The sequence below is a fragment of the Dermacentor albipictus genome, chromosome 7 (genome assembly GCF_038994185.2).
Source record: "Dermacentor albipictus isolate Rhodes 1998 colony chromosome 7, USDA_Dalb.pri_finalv2, whole genome shotgun sequence".
Taxonomy (NCBI): Eukaryota; Metazoa; Arthropoda; class Arachnida; order Ixodida; family Ixodidae; genus Dermacentor; species Dermacentor albipictus.
The window spans coordinates 12,033,085-12,055,682 of NC_091827.1; the positions used below are offsets into that span (position 1 = coordinate 12,033,085).

The window sequence follows — 22,598 nt, forward strand, 5'->3', positions numbered from 1 at the left end:
GTAGGTGACGCTATGGTGGAGGTCTTTCGGTTAGCGGAGTGGCGCCTCCCTTAACTCAGGCGCGAAGGGCATTGAGCGTCCGAGGCATCTTTGGCGAAGCACCACCAACACGTTCGTGACAGATTGAAGCCCCAAAGGCTGTATATAAGTCGTTTGAAAAGGTACTTGCAGAAGTGGCGCCCTTTTGTATTGTTGGCACTTCATCCACTCCGAGTTTCATTGCAACATTATTGCTTCTTTCTGCGCTTTGTGCGTTATACGCTTTGCTTGGTGAACCAAAAGGGGCGGGCGTTTTGGAGGAGTACTCGAGGGACAGATGTTACGAAGCAAGTACTACTGTCACTCCCCTCCCAATATTTTTTTCACAAGCGGCTGCTCCTCTGATAAGCAGCTCCTTGCGGAAGGCCGTCGCGTTTTTGTAGAGTGCATGGACTCTTATCGTTTCTCCGGATACTATGGAACCGTTCCCTGGCCAACTTGCTCCAATGTATTAAGGAAGGTATGCGAAAGCATAGAGTTCTCCACAATAATTACTGGAGGGAACTCTGGCGCTGTACTCGCTGTACCACCATGGGAATGATGGGAAGTGCATGGATTTTTCTGATCGTCGTGCTTGTGGATTCACACGCTCTTGTGGCTTTGTTTATTGTGCTTTATATGCCTTCATTGTAGTAAATTTCAGATCAATCTATGCTTTTCGAAGTGCAGAAGACGCTGCGAACACGCACAATTCCTAGTAACTGCAACGGTTTAGCTTGTCAAGGTTGCCACATCGAAACGTGCCAAGCGTCTCAAGGCACTGGCTTGCCCGCGATACATTCTCAAGGGCGTTTATTCCGGTAAATGCAGACGGACTGGGTGTTTTGCCGTGAAACAAATATGCTAATTAACCACTTAATTGCTAAATGTACGTCACCTGTAATTGTGAAATTGAAATGAGAAGTAGTGAAGGTCATATCTACTTAGCATCACGTCGCTCCCAACACTGAAATGAACTGCGCTTACTTGAGTCCGAGATTGCACACTGGCATTCTCTGCCCGAAATTACACATGGAGGCCCAGGGTGCCGGGAGATATATCAGCACGTGTCTTTTTATTCTTTTCAATCGAAACTGTTTCAGACACACGCTTCGAGGCCGAGCACACAGCCGGTAACCACAGCATCAAGGTTCAGCCGCGAATGCACAAGAAGGCTGCGACGATGGCTCCTTTCAGAGCTGGCCCGGCGGTCGCTTTGGGGCCGGCTCGTCATATGTGGGCGGTGCTCGGCCTTCGCGCAATATGGTCGCCGAATGTCTCGACATTGCAGTAACGTGCCGTGTCTTCATAGGGTGATGACGACACGTAAGTAATCGAAGCGTTTCTACGAAGATGCTCCTTTTGCGCTGCCGGTAGTTTGGCACGTTTTCCGCAGAACTCGCGCGAGAACTATCAAGTATTTAGGCGGAATGGTAATTGAGCTTATGACCGTAAGTGTAGCTGTCGTACCACTTACGAGCCACCGAAGACGTAGACGTGAGCGAAAACGTTGGTGGCGCCACCTCGTGGCGCTGCATAGCTAAACCAGTGCGAAAGAAACTGTTATTGCAATGAGGGACTGTGTGCTACCTAGCTGCTGGTGTAAAGGCGTCGGCAGTAACGTGCCTGTATTGTGGCTCTCTTGTTTTCCTTCGGCAAGGACAGCATACGACACAAAAGCGTTCTAACGGTTCTTTTTCGAACAAATCATCACTAGATGTCGATACAACCGCTGCTACTAGCAAAAGTATGAAACACGGAATTATAGGAGGATTGCCGTTCATGGTGGAAAGAGGAAAACTACCGATCAAGGAGGGGGCCAGGCAAGGAGACACAACCTTTCCAATGCTATTCATTGCGTGTTCAGAAGTATTCAAACTATTAGACTAGGAATTATTAGGAATGAAGATCAACGGCAAATATCTCAACAACATTCTGTTTGCAGATCACATTTTCCTGATCAGCAACATTGGGAATTAACTGCAACAGATGATTGAGGACCTTCGCCGAGAAAGTGTATATGTGTAGGGTTTAAGATTAATAGGCAGAAGGCAGAAACGTCCTGTAGCCTGGCAAGATAAATAAAATTTGTGATTGGCAGTTAGCCTCTAGAATATGTGCAAGAGTACGTTAATCTAGGCTAATTACTCAAAGCTGTGGTACACGAATCACGAGAAGGAAATTTAGAGAATAAACTTTGGTCGGAGCGCACACGGCAGGCATTACGAAGTCATGACCGGCAGCTCGACGCTATATTTGAAATCGAAAATGTACAAACACTGCATTCTACCGGTAGTAGCATATGGAGCAGAGACTCGGAGGTTAACAAAGACGTAACATAATGCCTAGAGCAGGCAACCGGTATTTCATTAGCGTTGCAGAATGGGAGCCATCAGTAGGGAAGCTCAGTAGAGCACTGCAGAAAAGTAGGGGGGGGGAGGAGGAGAAGGGGATTATTAAAATATTTGAAGGCATAAAATAGTCAGCTGGCTCAAGACGAAGAAAACTGGAGATCGCTGGGAGAGGCCTCCGCTCTGCAGTGGACATGAAAATAGGCTGATGATAACTTTTTCTGAGTTTGTTAACGCGAACCAGGATAGACACAGCAGTGAGGTACCAAGAAGGAGCTTGCGGGAACCAGCCACACCACATCGTTTCCGAGCGCATTTCTCCATCGATCCTGGCGTACACGTCTCCGGTGTTTGGTACTCAATAAATAGCAACCCTTATAGACGATATTATTTTAGGTTGATGGATGCCTCCATCTTTGGCTGTTATATGACAATTAACAAATTCTATGTCGTGATATGAAATCAACATGATCATGTCGTGATATGACATGGTCGTGATATGAAATCAACATGATGAACATGGTGACAACATGGTCGTGATATGAAATCAACATGATCAACACACACACGTGTGTGTGTGTGTGTCACTTCGCACTACCAACCAAGAATATGTTACCGTACCAAAGCGCCCAACTTTCTATCCGTCTGGTTAGAGTTGATCGCGAATAACAGGATGCGAAAGAGGTGAAAAGCACGAAGCCGAGCAACTACGCATGACAGGCGCTATATTCGGATAATTTATGGACTGCGTATACGCGAAGCGTTTAAATTGGGTTATGGTAACCGTAAATGCACCGCACGGCGGATAGGCATTTCCCTAGAAATTGAGTTGCGATGCGTCATGTCCTAAACAGCTGCAGAGGCACTAATATAGGGTTAAATGCAGGAAATGTGGCGGATCCGGAAGCGACCGTTTTTCGCTTAAGTGCACGCAGCGCAACGTACCGCTTGATGCGCTGTACCATAGCCTCCTATATTTATTTATATGAGAGGCAATGGCCGTGCTTCTTCGTCTTTGCTTAGCGCTGATTCCTTCTGGAAATATAAACAGATGAGGGCTTGCATTTTTTTCGCAGGCTGCAGCGGCATGCAGCTGCATGCAGCTGCGAAGTTGATGGCGACATGCGCCACTTTTCCGTTAGTATATATAGATACAAAAGAATTTCCTGGTTATTAGATGTTGGCGTTTACCCTGAAGATGTACTAAGCATGAAACAGTCGCTCATTGCAACAAAGGTTCCACTCCCTTAGGTTGAACGCACTGCCGCTACTCCTCGCGTATAGATATGCGTAATCCGATGTTCTGGGTATAGCTAAAGTTGTGGCATGTATAACGCAGGACTGTAAAATGTCCTCTCTGTTCTATAGGCCTGAACGCTAAAGCAGGCGTAGCCCCCCAACGTTATTTTTCCGCAAGATAGATCGCTTTAGCTGTGCGCCTTCGATCCGCTTCGCTCAGATCTGTGTGTACCCTTTAACGAGTTGCACACGTGCATGCAGCCGCTCGGCGGGAACGACATTCCGCGTGTGCACAGCGCCGTGCCCGCAGCGTAACGTAGGACGCTGCGCTCGTTCTCTCGTTTTGCAACCAGGCTGATTGCGCGTTGGCCACGTCTCGGGGTTGTGTGTTGGTCGAGCATGTGAAATCAAGCTTGTTCGCTGCAGTGATCTCGGTGCGTGCAATGTGAGCTAAAACAGCGTAAGAAAAAAAAAAAGCGATACTCAAAGCACGCACTTGCCGGCTATACACTCTTAAGCAAAATTACACCCCTTTGCCACACAACGATAATCGTCACCTGTCTTGTCCGCATTTCATATCTTTAATGCGGCGAGCCCGGTACTTCCCAGTAACGAATGGCATGCGCGTTATCAGCATGACATAGCATTGCCGACAGGAAAATTGCGGGCGCGGCGTTTTCAAGAAAGGAAACGCAAGCAAGGCAGATGACGATTATCGTTGTGTGGCATAGACACACCCCAAAGGGTGTACTTTTGTTTAAGTGTGTACTTTGCCGCGAGTAAGTATACACGCTACTGGAGCGTCGCGCTTTCTTCGATCGGCGGCAGGGCTCCCTCGCTCGTCAGGGCATCGATGTCGTCCTCCATGTCGAGCGGCAAGAAGTTCGGCTCGTACCGACGGAGCGGTGTGCCGTCCCGGTCGACGAGGAACTTCTCGAAGTTCCACCGGATGTCGCCGCTGTCCTGGGGCGAGTAGAACAGGCTGTCCTTGGACCGAAACGGGGTCACTGGTGACGGGCAGCGACTCTGCGGATATTATACAGAACAACGAATGTACCCCCTGACATCACAGCCATGGTACGGCATTCGCCTACACATGAAGCTCTGTTCTTGGTAGCGAGTATAGTAACAGTGTTATTTCAGAAGGCTATAGCCGCGTTTACATGGTCGACGATTGTCGTTATGGAAACTAATGGTTGGTACACTAAAGAAAAAAAAAGTTGACATTCGCGTTGTCAGCGCGACGTAGCATTCCTGACAGCAATGTAGCTGCCGCAGTTTTCAAAATAGAAAGTGCAAGCAAGATAGAAGATGGTTATTGTTTCGATAAAGCACAAAAGGGTGCAAACTTTTTTCAGTTTATATGGCATCACACGAAGCTCACTGTGTTTGTGTGTGTGTGTATTGCCTTATCATGTCTTTGTTTTTGCTTGCGCTACTACAACGGTCACGTTTACATAAATGCGACAGTAGCGCATCGCATTCTTTAGCGCAGCGTTTGGATATGGCGCATATATCCCGCTTCGCCCGAGACCTGCCGCACCCTGTTTCCGATGGGTGCGTTTCCCCAGTGAGTGATGCAGGAGAGCACATGCCGCCTGTCGTTATCAGTTTTCCTTTTCCTCGACGCGATACCCCAGCGTTTACATGCACCGCCTCGATCTTCCATCTCCTGGCCCATTAATGTGATTCGCCTTCCTAGCGCATCATCGCCACTTGTACACGGATGCGATGCCCTAAGAAATGCGATGCGCCACCTGTCGCATTCGTAGGAACGTGGCTACTAACTCTCAAATTCAACTTGACATTAGATGATATTGAAGACGGGATCGTTTTATTTTGCTCAGTTTATACTGATTTGGTGTATCTGGGATCTGGCTATCTTGTAACCACTTCCATAAAAAGAAGGGTCAACCAAGTGTCGACACTAAAGAAGACAGTCCACGTAATAGCGCGTGAAATACGATATGAATAAGATATAGGTACGTAATGAGGGAGCAGTGAACATGAAAAAGAGACAGATCAGAGAAATATAATCATAATTTAGTTATAGAACTACGATGCACGTCAACCTTGTCTTTAACGTCGATACTTGGTTGACCGTTTTTCTCTATAGGTTAAATATATTCAGACTTGCGCACGTTACAGAAAAAAAGTTACCGATTGCAATTACACCTTTAAAATTTTAATTCACTACATTTACCAATTACTGCTACACGAGAGTAATTGATCAATTGCTAACCATTATTCGATTACTTTAACATTACTTCCTTCCTACTTTTAGCATTACACAAGTACTGTATATAGACCGAGCTGGCCTGGCTATTTCAATGCATCCTCTGCAGCCCATTACACTTTTCTCTTCACTAAAAATTACTTTGCAAACTTTTCTTCGGTAATTTACCTTCGTCTTCTTGTGAAGACATCTGCAGCGACACTAAAAACTCGCTTTATGTGCGCGCTGGAGGGAAGGGCTGGATTGTTAAGTAAGGACACCGTGCTCACAGCATTGTGGCTAGTTACTCAATGCCGCGACGTTCAGGTGTAGGTCCTTTATGCAGGGCAGCGCTTCATTTTTGCTGGGTCTAGAGGAAGGTTCTTTAGATATAAAACCAGTGAAAGACAGAAACACTGTTCATAGGACATTCTCTGGCACCAACGTCCAAAATGGTCCACGCTATCGAGCCATAGAAGCGCCGTTTCAATTTGTCGGCCAAAATATGTAAGGGACCGCATCCCATGGCCTGTCACCCTTCAGCGATTGCAAATGACGAGAGAGAGAGAGAGAGAGAGAGAGAGAGAGAGTAAACGTTTATTGTAATAGAGGTTGTTTAGTTATGGTGGGTCAGTAAACGTTCACGTTCCTTTGAATGGAGACCACATCTATGCAGTAATTTAATAAAGCTGCATATTATTCAGTCCTAAAGATATTGCACAGTTACAAAAAAGGTATATATTAATCACGTATATATAAAACAAATTGAAATATACGTGTTTTACGGCCCAAAACTTCTTACATCAGAGAAGTCATACACTGCACTAAGCGGAGAAGAATTAAGCAACAGCATTTTGCGCCTATAAGGGCCGCTTAAAAGCGCTTCCAGAAAAACGAGAGAGAGAGAGAGAAAAAAAGAAAGCTCGGAGGTAGGAATTCTAAGAAAGGCATGCAAATCTGCAAGCCTACCATGTTCAGCTAATCGAGGCGTGGATGCAAGACGCTGATGTTGAGAAGGAGGTAACCCATGCACACGTTTTCAACCCTTTGGACGCTGTATAGTTCTCGTCAAATTTAAATTTTCAAGACTGCGTCACCTTTATAGCTTGTTTGGTTACAAATGTAGCTGGTTATATATAACTGTTTACTGAAAAAATACTTTAATTACTGGGAGCGTTACCGAGTAAACAAAGTAATCATTAAATTTCAACAATACCAAAAAATGTAATTTATTACAAGTAGTAAATTGCGTGTAATTACTTACGTGGAAGTCTATATATTACACATAGGATGTACAAGCCTCTTGCCTACGAAAGAACTCCAATTGTGCGCGGGTATCGCTGATACACAAGCGGCCTTTTGTGTCCGCCGTGTAAGTAACACAACGTAAGTCAAAGCTATTAGTTTTTCCTTTATATAGCGTCCACGCCTGTGTTGTCGCTCACCTTGAGAAACCCAAAGAGCGGGTGCTCCGTTTCTCCATTCACATCCAGCTTCTGGACAAGCCTGAAGTTTGGCACGTAGTCGTTGCCCGGTCTCACGTAGCGGATGCCATTGAGGATTTCATCGCCCGATCCGCCAGGCTCTTGCTGCGAAGTCAACGAAACCGGCAGAAGGCAAAGAAGCTTCTTCTTAATGTTAACCTGTTTCATGTATTTACTGACTAGAGGTCCCATTGTAGTATCACACTCTGAGACCTCTTTCTGTGTTCCTCTATAATTTCAATACTTATAAAAGACGTAAAAACTACTACTACTACTACTACTACTACTACTACTACTACTACTACTAATACTACTACTACTACTACTACTACTACTACTACTACTACTAACGATAGGTCTGTGGCCTCGTTGCTTCTCCTTGGCGACATCGGGGGAGTGAATGGTTTTTGTTTCTTTCTCTGTCGTTCTGAATACAGATAGCTTTGAAGAACTCTGTCGTTACTCGAATCTACAGCTCGGAGCAGGACCGTTTCCATTGCCTGCGGAAGTACCGCGTCTCTCGGCTCTATATCACCAGACGTGACTTGAAAAACTGATGAGCAACATGTCGAGCATCTCGTTTCCGGTTGGTCGCTGCGGTAGTCTATTTGCGACTTGCACTGCCTCACCGAATTGTATGCCATTAAAATCGATAAGGCTATATACAAGCGACCACCGTTAGTTCCACCTTGGTTAATTCGACATTTCGCTTAGTTCGACCGCACTAATAACGCCCGGCAAGAAACTGTACATTGGTACGGAAAGAAAACGCGTTTAGTTCGAACGCAAAGGCATCTGCTCGGCTCGTTCGACCTCCACTGACCTCAATCGGCGCCTCCTCATGTGCGTAGTAGTTACTAACGCCTCGAAGACACAAGAAATTCAGTAGACGACTCTACTTCCTTTGTCTCTTTTGATTACTTGTCCACGCCGACAGTGATTTATTTGAGGCTTGTTGGCTACTCGCCGATGACGGCACTTCCAGCAACGTGGCAGTCCAACGCTGAGACAGCGTTTAAACATGCCCGCGCTCTTCTCTGCATGATGGTTGGTACGTATCCAAAAGACATTACAAACTACTTCGAGCGGTAAAAGAAAATTTGAATTCCTTCACTTTGCCTCAATTTCCTGAGCCAAAATACGACCTTTCGGATAATTCCGAAAATTATCCGACCATTCGGATAACTCGGCCAGATCTCGAGGTCCCGCAAGGATCGAATTAACGGGATTCAAATGTATATGGATGGAGCGTCATTGGTCTCCTGCAGGTTTCCTGCTTAATCTGCGCAGGCGGATGTGCCTGTTTCTTTGTTAGTTCTACCGATTGATCCTTTCCGTTCCGTGTCCAACACGTGCGTGTCGTCGACATTATTATTTTTTTCTCTTTTGGTAGCCTTTCAAGTGATGCTAGATGCACAAGCGTCATTTGCTTCATTTCCTTTTTCACGGGATTCATTTGTCTAGGTGAAGTGTATATCCGCTTCACAGAATTTTCCGCACTTGAATGCGCTGCATGCGTGAACTGAGACGAGATTGGAGGTATACAAGAGCTCGAAGAATCGTCCGTGACGCAGTATACCACGGACTGGCGTTGCGTTTCGGAGGACATGCTTATTCAACAGCGATGGCTCGAATCGACCGTATACGGGAAAGAAGGTATAGTCATAAGAGAAATGAAACGAGAATGCAACTCCGTATTCACGGATCGACGCTGTGTCAAGGCTGATGGAGAAAAAAAAAAGATCCAAAGAAAGCTCGTCAAGTCCTCGAGTTACGAAATTATTGTGGATTGATTTAGCTTTCGGAATGCTGCTACAGACTCGGGAGATTACGCCTGCCTGAAAGGATAGGAATGGAGATGCTGACAGTACTGTCGATAGTGCAGTGGACTAGAAGTCTAGTTCGCTGTATAGTCTAGTCGTAAAGACGGCAGCATGTATATATGTGCACATTGTCACATTTTAAACCTAACCAACGCTCTTTATCTTAAGTAACGTTAAAATCCACATGACATGTCTTCAATATTTTTATTCAAGCATAAGATTGACATCCGTCGGAATTAAAATTAACATTAGCGAAGGAGCCAGGCGTCACATTATAGTATGTATTACGTGAAGCCTAGCGATGAAATTAGGTGTCATGTTGTCCCTGTAAACTTTAAATAACACTAACGCTATATAAAGACTTGACGAAAAACTAGCCAACACACCCAAGGCCGCATAGGTGTTACCATCATTTAGTGCGAAATAGCGCCGACTACCCAAATTGCGAGAAGTGCATTTCAATTATATAACTTCCCGGGCGTATTATAAGCCACCACTTATAAGTCCGTGCCAGACACTGCAACTTGCGCAAGATGGCCGTTGTAGAACAGGAAAAGGCGATGGCACAACAATATTGTGTCATCTATGTTTCTCTTTACTACATGTCGCATGTGTCGTTTGCGCAGTCGCACTATACCTGCGCTTTCGTAGAACGCATCAAGTGTGGCCAAAATTTCCTTGTTCGTAAAGCTTGGACGCTCTGCCAAATCCTAGGAGTCGCGCCCTCCTCTGCAGTATCGCCCTAATCCCCGCACAGCTATTGGGGGCGATGGCGTACGGTGGCGCCGTCTTACGGGTGCGCACCTCTGACGTAGTAGGAGGGACGACACGGCGCAATCCTCCCATATATTTTGGCTGCCAGCGCTTAAACGAGGCACCGAGCGGGCGCCATTCTGGACAGTGTTGTAAGTGCCTTCAAAACAAGGGAAGCAGCTAACTGCAACACGACTGGTCCAGGGCAAATTGCAAACACGGAACACTGTATACACACGACGTAACTTCACAAAATACAATACGCGGCCACTGGGTGCGCTCGTGGCATGGAGTCCGCCAATTCGTCTTTTTGCGTGATAGAAGCAACCAAACAAATTCCTGTTGTACAATGTAATACAGCAGCCATTGTCTCAATACGGAGATCGCACGGATTCTCAACGAAGTACAGGAATAGGCGGCTATTGCCTCCACGAGAAACTGATATGACCACGTAGCTATAATTAAAAGTAAGTACTAATAATTTTTATGCGAGTTTTCACGTGTACGTTATCGAGCGACATGTCCTGCGAGCGGTACCGCCCGTGTGTCTCGTTTCTCTATTTAGTTGGACTGTGGCTACATTCAGTTTGACAGCGCATGTGAATGATAACGAATTTCGATCTGTTCAAGTGAATTACAGGAACAGGCGGACATTGTCTGCAGAGAAACTGGTATATTACCACTTAACTAATTAAAAGTATGCACTAATATTTTTTGATATCAGTCACTTTCGAAATTACGAAATTGAATCCGAGAATTAGTAAAGTACTGTTTGCCTAGCAAGAATTTTGAGACTAACATCACTATCGAGATGTGCGTCCCCAAAATGTGCTAAATTGGGCATTGGCATTGCCATATTAGCGTTCTGAACTCTTAGAGCGCCGCCTCTTCCGAAAATATTAGCAGGAATGCGAATATATTTCGTTCTTAATTTTGGGGACGCAAATGTCAGTGTTGATGCGATAGTCCTATAGTATTTCCGCTAAGCACGAGTGACTTCAAAACAGCGGACTTTAAAGATTTCGACACCTAACAAAGTAAACAAATAAAAAGGCAATCAGCGAATCCTTTCAATTATAGCTACCTGGTCACTGCGAATGTCCGCCCCTTGAGAGAACCCATCAGAAAAAACCCAAAGGTGCTTTCAAGGCAAATTTTGAAAATATATTTACTGTATAACTGAAAAAAAAACCAAATCGCTATTTATTGCCAACGAGCCTGAATTTAAGCTTAGTGTGCGGCTTCATGGCCGATAAATGAGGAACGCGGGCCAATAAAGACCGGTCTGAACAAGGCGGTATTACATCCGCCCTTATCCATGCAGCTGCTTCCGGCGCAGTTTTTATTTTCGTCTTGAATGCGGCGTACCTGTACCTAACGCGCACGCATTAGCTCGCAGCACATAGCTTTTGAAGCGACAAAAGCAATGATCGTTGTGCGAATGTTTTCGCAGCTGTGCGAAAATCCTTCCGCTGCAAAGTTGGAGACTTCGTCGCCAACAGGAACATGCGATAGCCCATCGCAGCTAGTCAATCTTTTTTTATGGATTCTTTTTGATGTCTCATTATTGGTCGTAGGTGATCTGCAAACCACCGCGCCGCTGAGGCTTCTGTGGCATTGCTAAAACTTTCATTCTCCGTCCGCTCCCCCTGGTTCCATGCGGCCTACGGAGCAGCTGTACCAGCATGACCCCTTATGCTACGTCACGCCGACTGCAGCGCCAGTCCTTGCCGTGGTGGGGCTCGCCCCTATACGTCCTTTCAAGCATGGCCTCCGAGATTGGGCACGCTCGCAGGTTTTGCTCCGGCCGTCCCATTTGGCGTGATCCCCGGCAATATATATATATATATATATATATATATATATATATATATATATATATATATATATATATATATATACATATATATATTTAGACGGCGCTTAAGCTTCGTCTTTAAGAGTGGAACGCGATATCATTCAAATATATCTCACTACTTCTCATGCTTCCCGGCAACTGCAGCTTATGTAACCGTGATGTTTACCGGGAAACGCTGGCGGCGAACGCTATGCACGAAGGCGAGCTTTGTGGTATATAGAAACTCGGCTCCTTGCGTGGGCTGACCGCGGAGGCGGTGCACAGCCTCGCCAAAAAGAAAAAAAAATTACATAATTTTCAGGTGTCTCTCATTGTTTGGTACTTTTAATATTTAAGTGTGAGAAGATTTAACATAAAAGTCATGCTCTGTCGGTGTTTTGTTTAAGGACATTTGTTTGTGGGTTGTGCTTAAAATTCCGAGGATAAAGTTTGTCAAGAATGTAAGACAAGGTATGAGCAACTTTAGTGATAGAGTGGTGTGTTAATATAACCCGCTTATATACCGCAAATGTCATATAGCAAGGCGTGTCATAGACACATATACCTAAATATATGTGGAGATTTTCGCTCATGGACAACTCCGCCGACACCGACAGCGGGTTTTCTGCGACACGGGGCCCTTAACGCTTTCGCGTTAAAGTGCAATGCTGCGTGCGCTCCCGGCCGCCCCTGGATGGCGCTGTTAGCCGAGGGGTCCTAAAGCCCCATAAACTTCGTAAAGTAGCGACACTCTCTTCCTCCGCCTTCACTCTTCCTCGTTTCTCCTCTTTCACGCTCCCTCCTCGACCGTGGCGCCGCCTACACTGCTCGAGCGTAGCAACGCGCCAACATGCGCTCCTCGCCACTCCGTAGACGCTTTTCGAGCAAAAGTGGCGCTGATGCACGGCGCGAGGGTCCACGTGATGCTATTAAGCCAATAGCGACGCGGCAGGAGAAGGCGGCATTCTTCGAAGCGTGGCACTACTTCACGAAGTTTTAAGGCGCTTTAAGGGGTCCGGCGCACGCGGACGCGACCGTAGAAGGCCGACCGCGCGAGATCTCAACGTGCGCATTGCCTTCACGTTTTGCGGGAGATTTTCGCAAAATATGTGCCAGGCAATTTTTCAGCACTGCCTCGAACGTTTTGGCATCTCAGCCGTCTAGTTCTCTGGTGCCTTTACTTTTTTTCCCAATACTGTTATACATTATTTTCCATTGAATTTGTAGTGCTTAAATTTACTATATTTTTCTAGACAAATCATGTGCGAGTTCACACACTACACGTTGTCTCCGAACTTGTAGCTTATATTAGATGGCAGAGTTTCATTGTTGCTTTATCTTACTTTGGTTCTCTTTTTTTTTCTTTTTGCACTTTGCATTGCTGTGATTTAGCAATTGATATGGCGATTGTCGCGTTTTACGCCGACTTTGTGGTGCGATGATCATTGTGTAATATTTACTAATATCTTACCGTGCGTACTTTTTCCTGCGTTTAGTTTAATTTCAATTGTACTTACTCTGTTGACAGTAGTGACCTTGCGCGCTATTAGCTTGAGCGAATAAAGCTTCTTTTACGTTGATGCTATTTTTTTTTGCCTTGCTGGCGTAACACGTTTTTTACGTCGATGTAACCGTAGTTTTCTCTTTACCCAAGCCTCCCTGAAGGCCTGTAAGATATTCATAAATAGCTATCTTTACTTAAAGTAAGTAAAATGAACATCCTATAAGCAGGCATGCGGGTGAGACACACGCAAATTTATGTGTTCGGTGTAATTCACACTTCAATCATACTGTTCATAATTACGATAATGCCTGCTTGCGCAGCAACTGTAACATACTAGTAAACGTGTAAATACTTGCATAATTTATCATTTCACGCTTCGCCGCAAAACTTCTCTCTCCATCCAGCCTGGAAGCGTTAGCACACAGCAGGAAATGGCACGGAAAAAGCACGCAGCAGAAGGCACGGATTTTGTTCCATCCGCAATGAAACCTTTTAAAAGCATGCTGCGTCCTAGATGAAATGTTCGTTTTGTGTTTGCACTTTCAGTGACACTTCATCTCGAATACTTGCCTTTGAAATGGCACACCGAATCCTTCGATTCAGTTTTGTTCGTCCGCTAGCAAAGCCGACGCGAGATACGTGCTTCTAGCGGGTCGACGGAAATGGCTAATTGTTGGCGGTTCATTCTTTCTACCCGCCTCGCGACGAACACTTGCACTGATATACCACTTTTATGTATCCACAGGAACGTAGTGGGAATATACTTGCGCACAATATAATTAACACATTTGAGCATAAATAGCCGCAAGCACGCGCTTTGCCCCTTTCGTCTATTCGTCTATCCTTTCCTAATCAGTGAGGGATCATATAGCAGTGCAAAATCCTGTTTTTTTCTCGCCTCATCCAAGGTGCAGCAACAGTACCGCAACGCGCGAAAGCCATATCTACGCATGAAAATGGATGGACGGATGTTATGAGCGTCCCCTTTGGAACGGTGTGGTGGGATGCGCCACCAAGCTATTATACTGCCTGATGTCCTACCTAGGTTAAAAAAAAGAAAATCATGATGAACTCGCACAACGAAATTTTCTGACCCCCTATTGTGAACTTTGCTTTTGTACGTCTCCGTTTTTTGTCGTTTCCCTGCTTTTCTTCTACCAATCTTCCAATCGCCTCATACTAATCTCTACTGCGGACATGTTTACTTTTCCCCTGCTCTCGCTGAACCCAAGGGCTTCAAGGACGTCAGTGGTGCCTAAATCGACCGCTGGGCAGACGTCTTCACATTCTAATAAAACATGCTCCATCGTTTCCCTAGCTTTACCGCAGCAAGCACATGCTTCTTCTTCCTTCTTATATCTCGCTTTATAGGTGCGTGTTCTAAGGCAGCCCGATCTCGCTTCGAAAAGTAATGACCTTCCCTTTGAGTTATCACAAATTGTTTCTTTCCTGATTTCGTTCTTTCCTCTTAAGTAGTTACTCATGGCAGGTTTCTTTTCCACTGCCGCCACCCATGAGATTATTTCAGCATCTCTGACTTTCCAAGCGGGAAGTCAGAGAGGCAGACTTTCAAAGTCAAAGCCCTCGGGTGCGAGCGCCGCGGTGCGGAGAAGGATCCAGGCCACGTCCACCACTGAAATTGCGCTCTCTCGGTGAGAGTCGGACGGCCGGAGCGAGACTTGCCTGTTCGCGCAGATCTCGGAGGCCGTGCCTCAAGGACGAAGAGTTGTTAGCGCTGGTGTCGAGTCTATTTGGCGTAGCTTGTACGGCGCTGCCTACCAGCAAAACGGAACATTTTAATGGCGCGTGTACGCTCTGTTGTGCTGTGCGCTTTGGGAGCGATACGCATCAAAAGCGCATAAATCGAGAACTAAAATTGCAGATATCGGCTCGACAAGGCGTTTTTGGAAATCGATTCGTGATTACGAACAAAACTCGGCGCTGAGACAAGGGACGAAGAAAGAAGAAATCGATGACTGGTGGAAAGAAGCTTAACAGACGAACAGAAACGAACGGCAGACACAGCATCTTTTAAATAGGCACTGACATGAAACTTTCGACTTTTGATACTTATTTCTTTTTTTTTCCCGTCGAATGAAAGTCCACACGCTCTAAATTTTAAAGGTACTGGCAAGCACCAGAATGCCCTAAAAAAATTTGCTGAAATATCTCTTTCTGCGACCAAGTTTCAACTTCAGTAAAGAGGAAGTGGACACATCATGACGTCACAATACAGTGACTGGCTCCGTTGATGCGGTCGCTGCGATTGTCACACGAGAGCGCATTAGGAATAAACGTGCACAGCCCACGTTTATTTTTTATGAGCAACTCCCATACGTAGCCATATTGCTACTTGACGTCAGCGAATTTCGCTCTTTGTCATGCCATCACGACAATGTCTATGACGCCAAGTCTAGCATTGCGGCGCGAACTTAGTATTAAATTAAAATATAGATGTTTCCCGACATTCATACTTGCTAAATAGGATCCTCCTACTTGGAAAACGATTTGTTCCTATATACTTAATTATCCACGTTCGGTATGTCGTGCCTGACATGCCGCCGCAGTGCTTTCGTTCGAAAAACTTCGAGGAGCTTGACTTAGCTGAGCTTGCTTAGCTGCGCTAAGCTACTTAACTACTAAGCTAGCTACTTAGCTACTAAGTTACTTAGCTGAGCTTGCTTTGCTAGACTACCGCACCTTTCCAAACTGGTTGCAGGGAAAGCCGATGACGGTGAAGTTTCTGTCCCGGAACCTGTACTGGAGTGCATTCAGTTCCCAGTAGGTCCAGGTCAGCGCTCAGTAGGTGGCAACGTTCACCAGCAGGAGCACGTGACCCCGGTACGCTTCCAGGTCCACGGTGTCGTTGCCCACGATCTCCGGGAACTCGAACTGGTACAGCGCGGCGTCGTCGGCCGTCGGTCTCCTGCGCGTGTAGCAGTCAGCCTTTTGCGGCGGCGTCTCGGAGGCCATCGCAGCTCCGGCGGCCCACAAGAGCGCCAGCGCGAGCGACGAGGACGTCGGCATGTCGCACGCACTACTCCGCCCCAGCGTGTGGATGAGGCAGGGCGACGCTGCGGTTTTTATGCGGCACGAAGGGACTTACCTCCTTTCCTGCGTCGGGGCAGAACTCGGAGAGCCCGCTCTAGGAGAGCGTACGCATTTGTCTGTTATAACAGAGGGAGAGAACGGGTGGGAATTGGGAGAGAGACCGATATAGAATGAGATATGACAGACTGGTAGTATATATATATATATATATATATATATATATATATATATATATATATATATATATATATATATATATATATATATATATATATGAAGATAACTTAGTCTTTACTTTAACATAGCATAGTATAACGTTCGACACAGCGCTAGATAACGGGGTATAACCTTAATTAGGTTGTTCTACTAGAACGTAACTGCGAGTCAGCGTTTGTCGTATGCAAGTCCTTTTCTTTGTCCCAGTTTCTTTTTTTTGGGAGCGCTGCCCAAATCGCAAGAAGCGTGTGTAGCCTATTCTGTATGCAACTGCATGAAAGGCGCACAGGTGAACACAACAAGGTGGAGGCCGCTGCTGTCGAGTCTCGGACCGCAGCTTTGAGTATATGTCGAGAGTTGCGACGTCTAATTTCCGGCCTGGTTATCGGCGTTCCCTTCGGCGTAGACATTGCAGTGAACCGAGTTCAACATCCGTTTGACGGCGCGCGATAGACGCTCGGAGCACGCTGTCAGTTATGAATACCGGCGCGACGAATACCGGCGCGACGAATACCGGCTCTGGTTAAAAGGTCCGCATGAATTGGGTTGAAGCCACGAAACGAAAAAAAAAAAAAACCGAAGGGGAAACAGGTTTCGTTTAACGATTGCGGACATTTTCTTCGTCGTCTGTAAAAGAATATTGAGAACCCAGGTTACAACACGCACGCGCGCAAGCCCCCAAGCACACACAACCCGCCCCCCCCCCTCCGCACACGCACGAACGCACGCCCACGCCCACACACACTGATTGGGTCGTCCTCAGAGAGAAAATTGCTCCGCGAAGAGGAAGTGCAGATCACCCATCGACTTGCCTTATAGATGGGTGATCTGCTGGTCCAAAACGTGAGCGAAAGCAGCACGCAGTGCAGCGAGCTACGTAGCCGGCGGTGCTTAGACGTCATATGGCTGACCCTCCCCATCCCATCAAATTATCCCCATAAGTCGTTGATTCAGCATGCGGTCTCATTTCTATAAGATGAGAGTTCGAGTTGGGAGGTTGGCATGCATATATAAAGCAAGTGTGTCGGGAAAGCGCGACTGTCGGGTCGTGACCTCCCAGATCGCAACGCCCTTGTGATCTCTGAGGTCACTGGTGGGCGCTCTTGGCTTCACCTCGCTGCCGTGCGTTTTTGGTCGTTTATGGGTGACAGCTCGGGTGCCTAGCACTCGACCTGTAGCATAAACACGTTCCCGCAATAGCGGCCTCTCATGGACGGTGCAGCTTAGCGACCTACGCTACCACTTCAAACGGAATAATTATACGCTGGCGCGAATTCTCTAACTCGTAGATAACCGCCGCCACCCTTTCGCATTCAGTAAGTGTAGGAGCAGCGTGGTCTTCAGGCTATTTTATTGCGGCAACGATTATACGAACACTTCAGCCGCATTTATGCCGTCGCCGTCGCCGTGATGTTCCCTATGTTGTACAAGGCGATCACACCGTCGCCGCGCCTCGTATGCTGTGTGTGCGAGTGAAAGCACGCGAGGGAAGCCGACGATCGGGGCTCAATCTGGCGTTCGCGGAGGAAGGCGGGGAGGTAACGCGCTGTCTTCCGTCGTGTGAAGGGCCGTGGGGGCTGTTAGGAACGGCCGTACAAGGTGACAACGTGCCAGCTATTTCAGCCCGCTGCACGCGTTCCAATCCAACCGGACGGGGCGCACTTCAGAGAACTGCGAATAACCGGCAGCCACGTGGCGCGGGGTCAGCTCAGGGGAGTTCTCGAGGGGAGGTAATTGGCGGAACCTCCCCATGAGCTTTTCGAGACAACAGACAATGTGCTACCCGGCGTGCCACCCGGGACGGAGGAGATTTCTACGAAGCCCCTCTAACGTCGGCTCCGGACCTTTACACCAGTGTGTGTGTGCGGCACGTGTATGTGAGCCCTCCTCCACCTCCAGAAGGGCGGGTCATCTTCGGTGACGTCGAACGGCGACGTCGAACGATGACTGGACGAACGTTTCCGTCCGCTTGGAATCAAGGGGGGGGGCCAAGTGCTTATAAGCAGCGATTGGCGGCTGCTAGTGCGTGCTCGTTGTGTGCTCGTTGAGTGCTCGTTGTCGTGCTAGAAATGTACTAGTGAGAGTGTGCTCGTTGTCATGCTCGAAATGTACTCGTGAGCTGTGTGCTCGTAAGCCGTTTTGCTATATGTTAGTCTTGCGGGCTCCATATGGGGGTCACGCTAGACTGTCGATGTATGCCTTGTCTAAGATGTAAATAATGTAAATAAATCCTGTTCACCGAGTTCCTCTCTACAACCTTCAACTCCTTCAAATGGTGGCAGCGGCGAGATCGTCCGACGAATCTAATAGGGCATGGGAGGGAGGAGGAGGAGGAGGAGGAGGAGGAGGAGGAGGAGGGGACGGCGTTGTGCTCCGGCACCAATTGCGTATTTCGCGACCGGGCACACGGTGAACTGACCATCGCAGCTCAATCTCGCACGCGATAGGCAAGAAAGCGGGCAGGCAGCCCAGCATGGAAGGAGGGGGGGGGGCGCCTTTGACTCCGCCAACAAGTGCGTACTTCGCACGGTCGCGCGCTGCCTGTCTTGAAAAGGATCTGCAGATGGATGTGTTCTCGCCGCTCTTGCGTCGAAGCCTCGTTGAAGCGATACACAGTTCAGTTCCGACGGTGCAAGGCGATGAAAAGGTTCTAAATTGCGCCTTGGAATCGCGCTCTACGCAACGCGCCGTTGTCGCTCAGAAATTTCATGAACCGGCCGCTGTTGAAGTCCGGCCTCTCGCACAACAAGGGCACAATGACGGCCGCGAAGAAATATTACCGCGCTTTAAACGATTCGTATTGTGCGCTGGAAGTTCTCATTTTAAACGTCCGAAACAGCTGGGAATCCAGTTGCCGCAAAGTGCGTATGCGTTATTAAAGCGCAGGCACTGAGTGAAAACGTTCGTTCAGCGGAACTGTGGCGGCGGGCGCTTGTTGGGAAAGCGGATTTGAAAGCAACGTAAAGTGGACGATGCAACGTAAAGCGGCGTGAGCTTCAGTGCACATTAATATTTAATTGCCTTCAGCCTGCTGCTACTTTCGCTTTCACGTTTATTATTCGTTTTATTTTTATTTTGTTTAGAAACAGCTTACGAGCCCTGTATCGGGCATTGACTCGGGGGGCGAGGGGGGCATCACAACAATGAGCAGTAAATGAATAATGGGAGCTGAAATATTAACTACCGTCAACAACGTACAAAAAGAAACAAAGAAAAAAAAAGGAATTTAATAGCGGAGCACATGTATAGGCGTAGGTAAGCACAGCTCAAGAGTAAGTGCAGCAAAAAAAAAGTTTGATAACCAACAATAGGACACACCAGCATGTTCCGGGGCATGGGTGCTACATTTAGTGTGTTGCGATACTCGTCCGGAATTGTTTCGGTCCTCTGTATCTCTTGAAGTTGATCGGCGCAGCCTAGTTTCTTCAGGAGCTCCCTGCCAGATGGGGTCTGCTGTTAGTCTGCGTTGGTGGGGGACTAGTTGCGCCTCTTTCAATTCGTCGAAGGTGTTGCGTAGTCCTAAGGCTAGGAGCTTTTCGGTTGAGGTGTTGTGGGGAAGGTGGAGTGCGGTTTTGTAGGCTTTGCGTAGAATCGCGTCCGCCTGTTGTACCTCACTCTTGATGGGATTGTAGTATGGGAGGCTGTATGCCACTCGGCTGACGACCAAGCTTTTGACCGGCTTGAGTGTGTCCTCCTCTCGCATGCCGTGGCGTCCGATGCTAGGAAAGCATGGCGCGTTGCATAATGTCGGTTCACGAAAGTCAGCTTCGCCTCAACACAGTAATTTTACGCGGTGAAGCATACACGAGGTATTGCGACGAAGCTTAAGCGTGGGAAGGGGCAATTGTCATTGGACAAAGTATGTATTCCTAAATTATACACGCGTGCACCCACTGTCCCCTGTCACAGTACGAGCACCGATATACCTAATAAGTGTAGTGTACTGGGAGGCCTTGAGAGCTTCTTCGGACGTGCCTGTGGCTATGTGTGCCCTTAGGGACGATAAAAGACATGCATCCATGTTTTCGGACTGTCTGATCTTTCGGACGTTATCACGGCCCGTAGGGAGTCCGAAAAATCGGACGTTGACTGTACAACTGACCAAGAGGACGGTTCAAATAGTCCATAGGGCGAACGCGCGGTGGAAGGAGGACGCTAACGGAAAGGACTGACGCATTGAGAAATGAACGAGAAAGGAAGTGTGCCGCTACTTCTTTGAAGGAGCTTGAGCTCAATAAACGAAGTGTTGAATGACGCCGAGCTACAGGTGTCCCCCATCGAAACCAAAATAAACGCGTTAAAGCAGTGAAACGCAACACTGAGGCATTGAGCGCGGGCTAAGAGTATGTCAGGACAGTTGAAGCAGATTTTCCAGCTGCTGAGAGAGAATCTCACTTGTGACAGGTTTCAGGCCTCGTACCGATGAGCTTGCTATCAGTTGATAGGAATAGTTCACGTTAGAAAATATTTGCTTCTGTATCTATTTTCATTCGTATTTGCAATGGGCTTTACCATTCTTTTTTTTTTCAATGATATTCGCTATGCATTTTACTAACACCTCCCTTCTGTTTTCTTTTTGAATAAAATAAGCACTACTCCATACTATTCAAACTGGATTAAGTCGTCTTTAAAATTTTTGAACATGCTTACTAGAGAGTGACAGCATCGGGCAACATGGTGTCAACCCGTCTTGACGTAAAACAAAGTTCTGTGCCACTCAGGCAATTTTGCAAAGGCGCTCAGGGAAAACCTGGAAAACTGAGGGAATTTCGGAATTCAACTTGGTAGACACCATGCGTTGGTTGAAATGCAAGCCAAAAATGAAGTGTCAAACTTACGGCTCTCTAGTTATCCACAATGAAAGCACCACTTATTGCTATTCTGCGAACTGAATCAAGTTGATCGCTCAAAGCGGCGTCGTAGTTGATCGCTTATGTACATATATAGAGCCTGAAATTTACCACTAATTTGCGAATAGGACTTTCACAAAGCTAAAGCAAGCATTGTAAATTTCTTCATGCAAGAGATAAAGTAATACGTAATATTTCCCTGATTAACCGAAACCGAACCTATTACCGCAAGAACAACGAAAATAAAGTTGCCATGGTATACCTCATCAGTCCATACTGATTGAGTGTTTATCTTCAATGACGTTTTAGAGTGCTTTAGATTAGTGAAATCGAGCGGATTTTTTCTGCTTTTTGAGCAGCTTTCGCTGCGGGCTCGCGTGCGTCAAACTTTATGTCGACCTTGCATGCAGGGACGCTAGTAGCTTGCGCATGCGCGACTGGGAGGTAAGCCATGGTAAGACGGTTGTAAAAAGTAGTGCACAAGCAACGGAAAAAACACACGCACAAAACGCCTTGTTGGGTGAGTTCGTGATTTGATGCCGTGGTAGCAAACTGCCAATGCCTATATATACCGGGTGTTTCAGCGAACACTTTCAAAATTTTCTAAAGGTTGCCTGTAGCAGATATCTCAATTCTAGTTCATGAGCTGGCCTACTGGAAGAGACTGACGTTATTTCCACACAGAAATGAAATGCATAATCGGCTAGTTAACATAAATTCACTAATTAAGTTTCTAACTAATTACCTTATGACACATATTTCAATTGACTAATTCTAGCTCGGGAGTTCGCAGGGCTAATCCACTTGGAAAGAATTCTCAGGATGACACCAGTTTCGAGATATTAATTCCCGAACTTTGCGGAGGAATGCATTGGCGTTCCAGTTACTTTCTTTTAGCAGTCTGCATTGAAGCGAAGGGCAGCTTTTAAGAATTTATGGAAGTGTTCGCTGCAAACACCCTGTATATACTGAACACAAACGGACACACATGCTCAGCAACGCGTGTAGATACATGCTCAGCAACCATTAAATAGATACGTGTGCGGCCGCCATTTAGGATCCCCTGAAAAGAACCGTCCTTACTCGCTCGGAGAGTAGTTCTTAACATCGACGCACGCTTTTGCCAGAGCTCGCCAGCGATCGCCACCTCCCTCTTCGTCAAGCTGTTCGAAATGCATCCTCCACAACAGGAGTCGCTGGTTTCGCTCGCCTTGTAAATCTCGGAAGAGGTCCCTCCCTACTCGCCCAAGACTATCA

General features: G+C 46.9%; 2 protein-coding genes across 4 annotated transcripts in view; one reads left to right on the top strand and one right to left on the bottom strand.

Annotated features, from left to right (window-relative positions):
• The window catches only part of LOC135904414 (centriolar and ciliogenesis-associated protein HYLS1-like), a 116,409-nt gene that overhangs the window by 2,695 nt on the left and 91,116 nt on the right, over positions 1 to 22,598 (top strand). The window lies entirely within an intron of this gene.
• Positions 1,075 to 22,567, bottom strand: LOC135904411 (glutathione peroxidase-like). 3 transcript variants are annotated; one of them, XM_065435206.2, is made up of 5 exons: positions 22,425 to 22,564; positions 16,331 to 16,391; positions 15,925 to 16,150; positions 7,269 to 7,412; positions 1,075 to 4,634 (listed from the first exon to the last, which is right to left on the bottom strand). In XM_065435206.2, the coding sequence occupies exons 1-5, from the start codon at positions 22,447 to 22,449 to the stop codon at positions 4,401 to 4,403; spliced, it is 690 nt and encodes a 229-aa protein (XP_065291278.1). In that variant the 5' UTR covers positions 22,450 to 22,564; the 3' UTR covers positions 1,075 to 4,400. The 3 variants fall into 3 exon arrangements, with proteins under 3 accessions (XP_065291278.1, XP_065291277.1, XP_065291276.1); XM_065435205.1 differs by lacking the exon at positions 16,331 to 16,391 and having other exon boundaries at positions 22,425 to 22,567; XM_065435204.1 differs by lacking the exons at positions 16,331 to 16,391; positions 22,425 to 22,564 and having other exon boundaries at positions 15,925 to 16,310.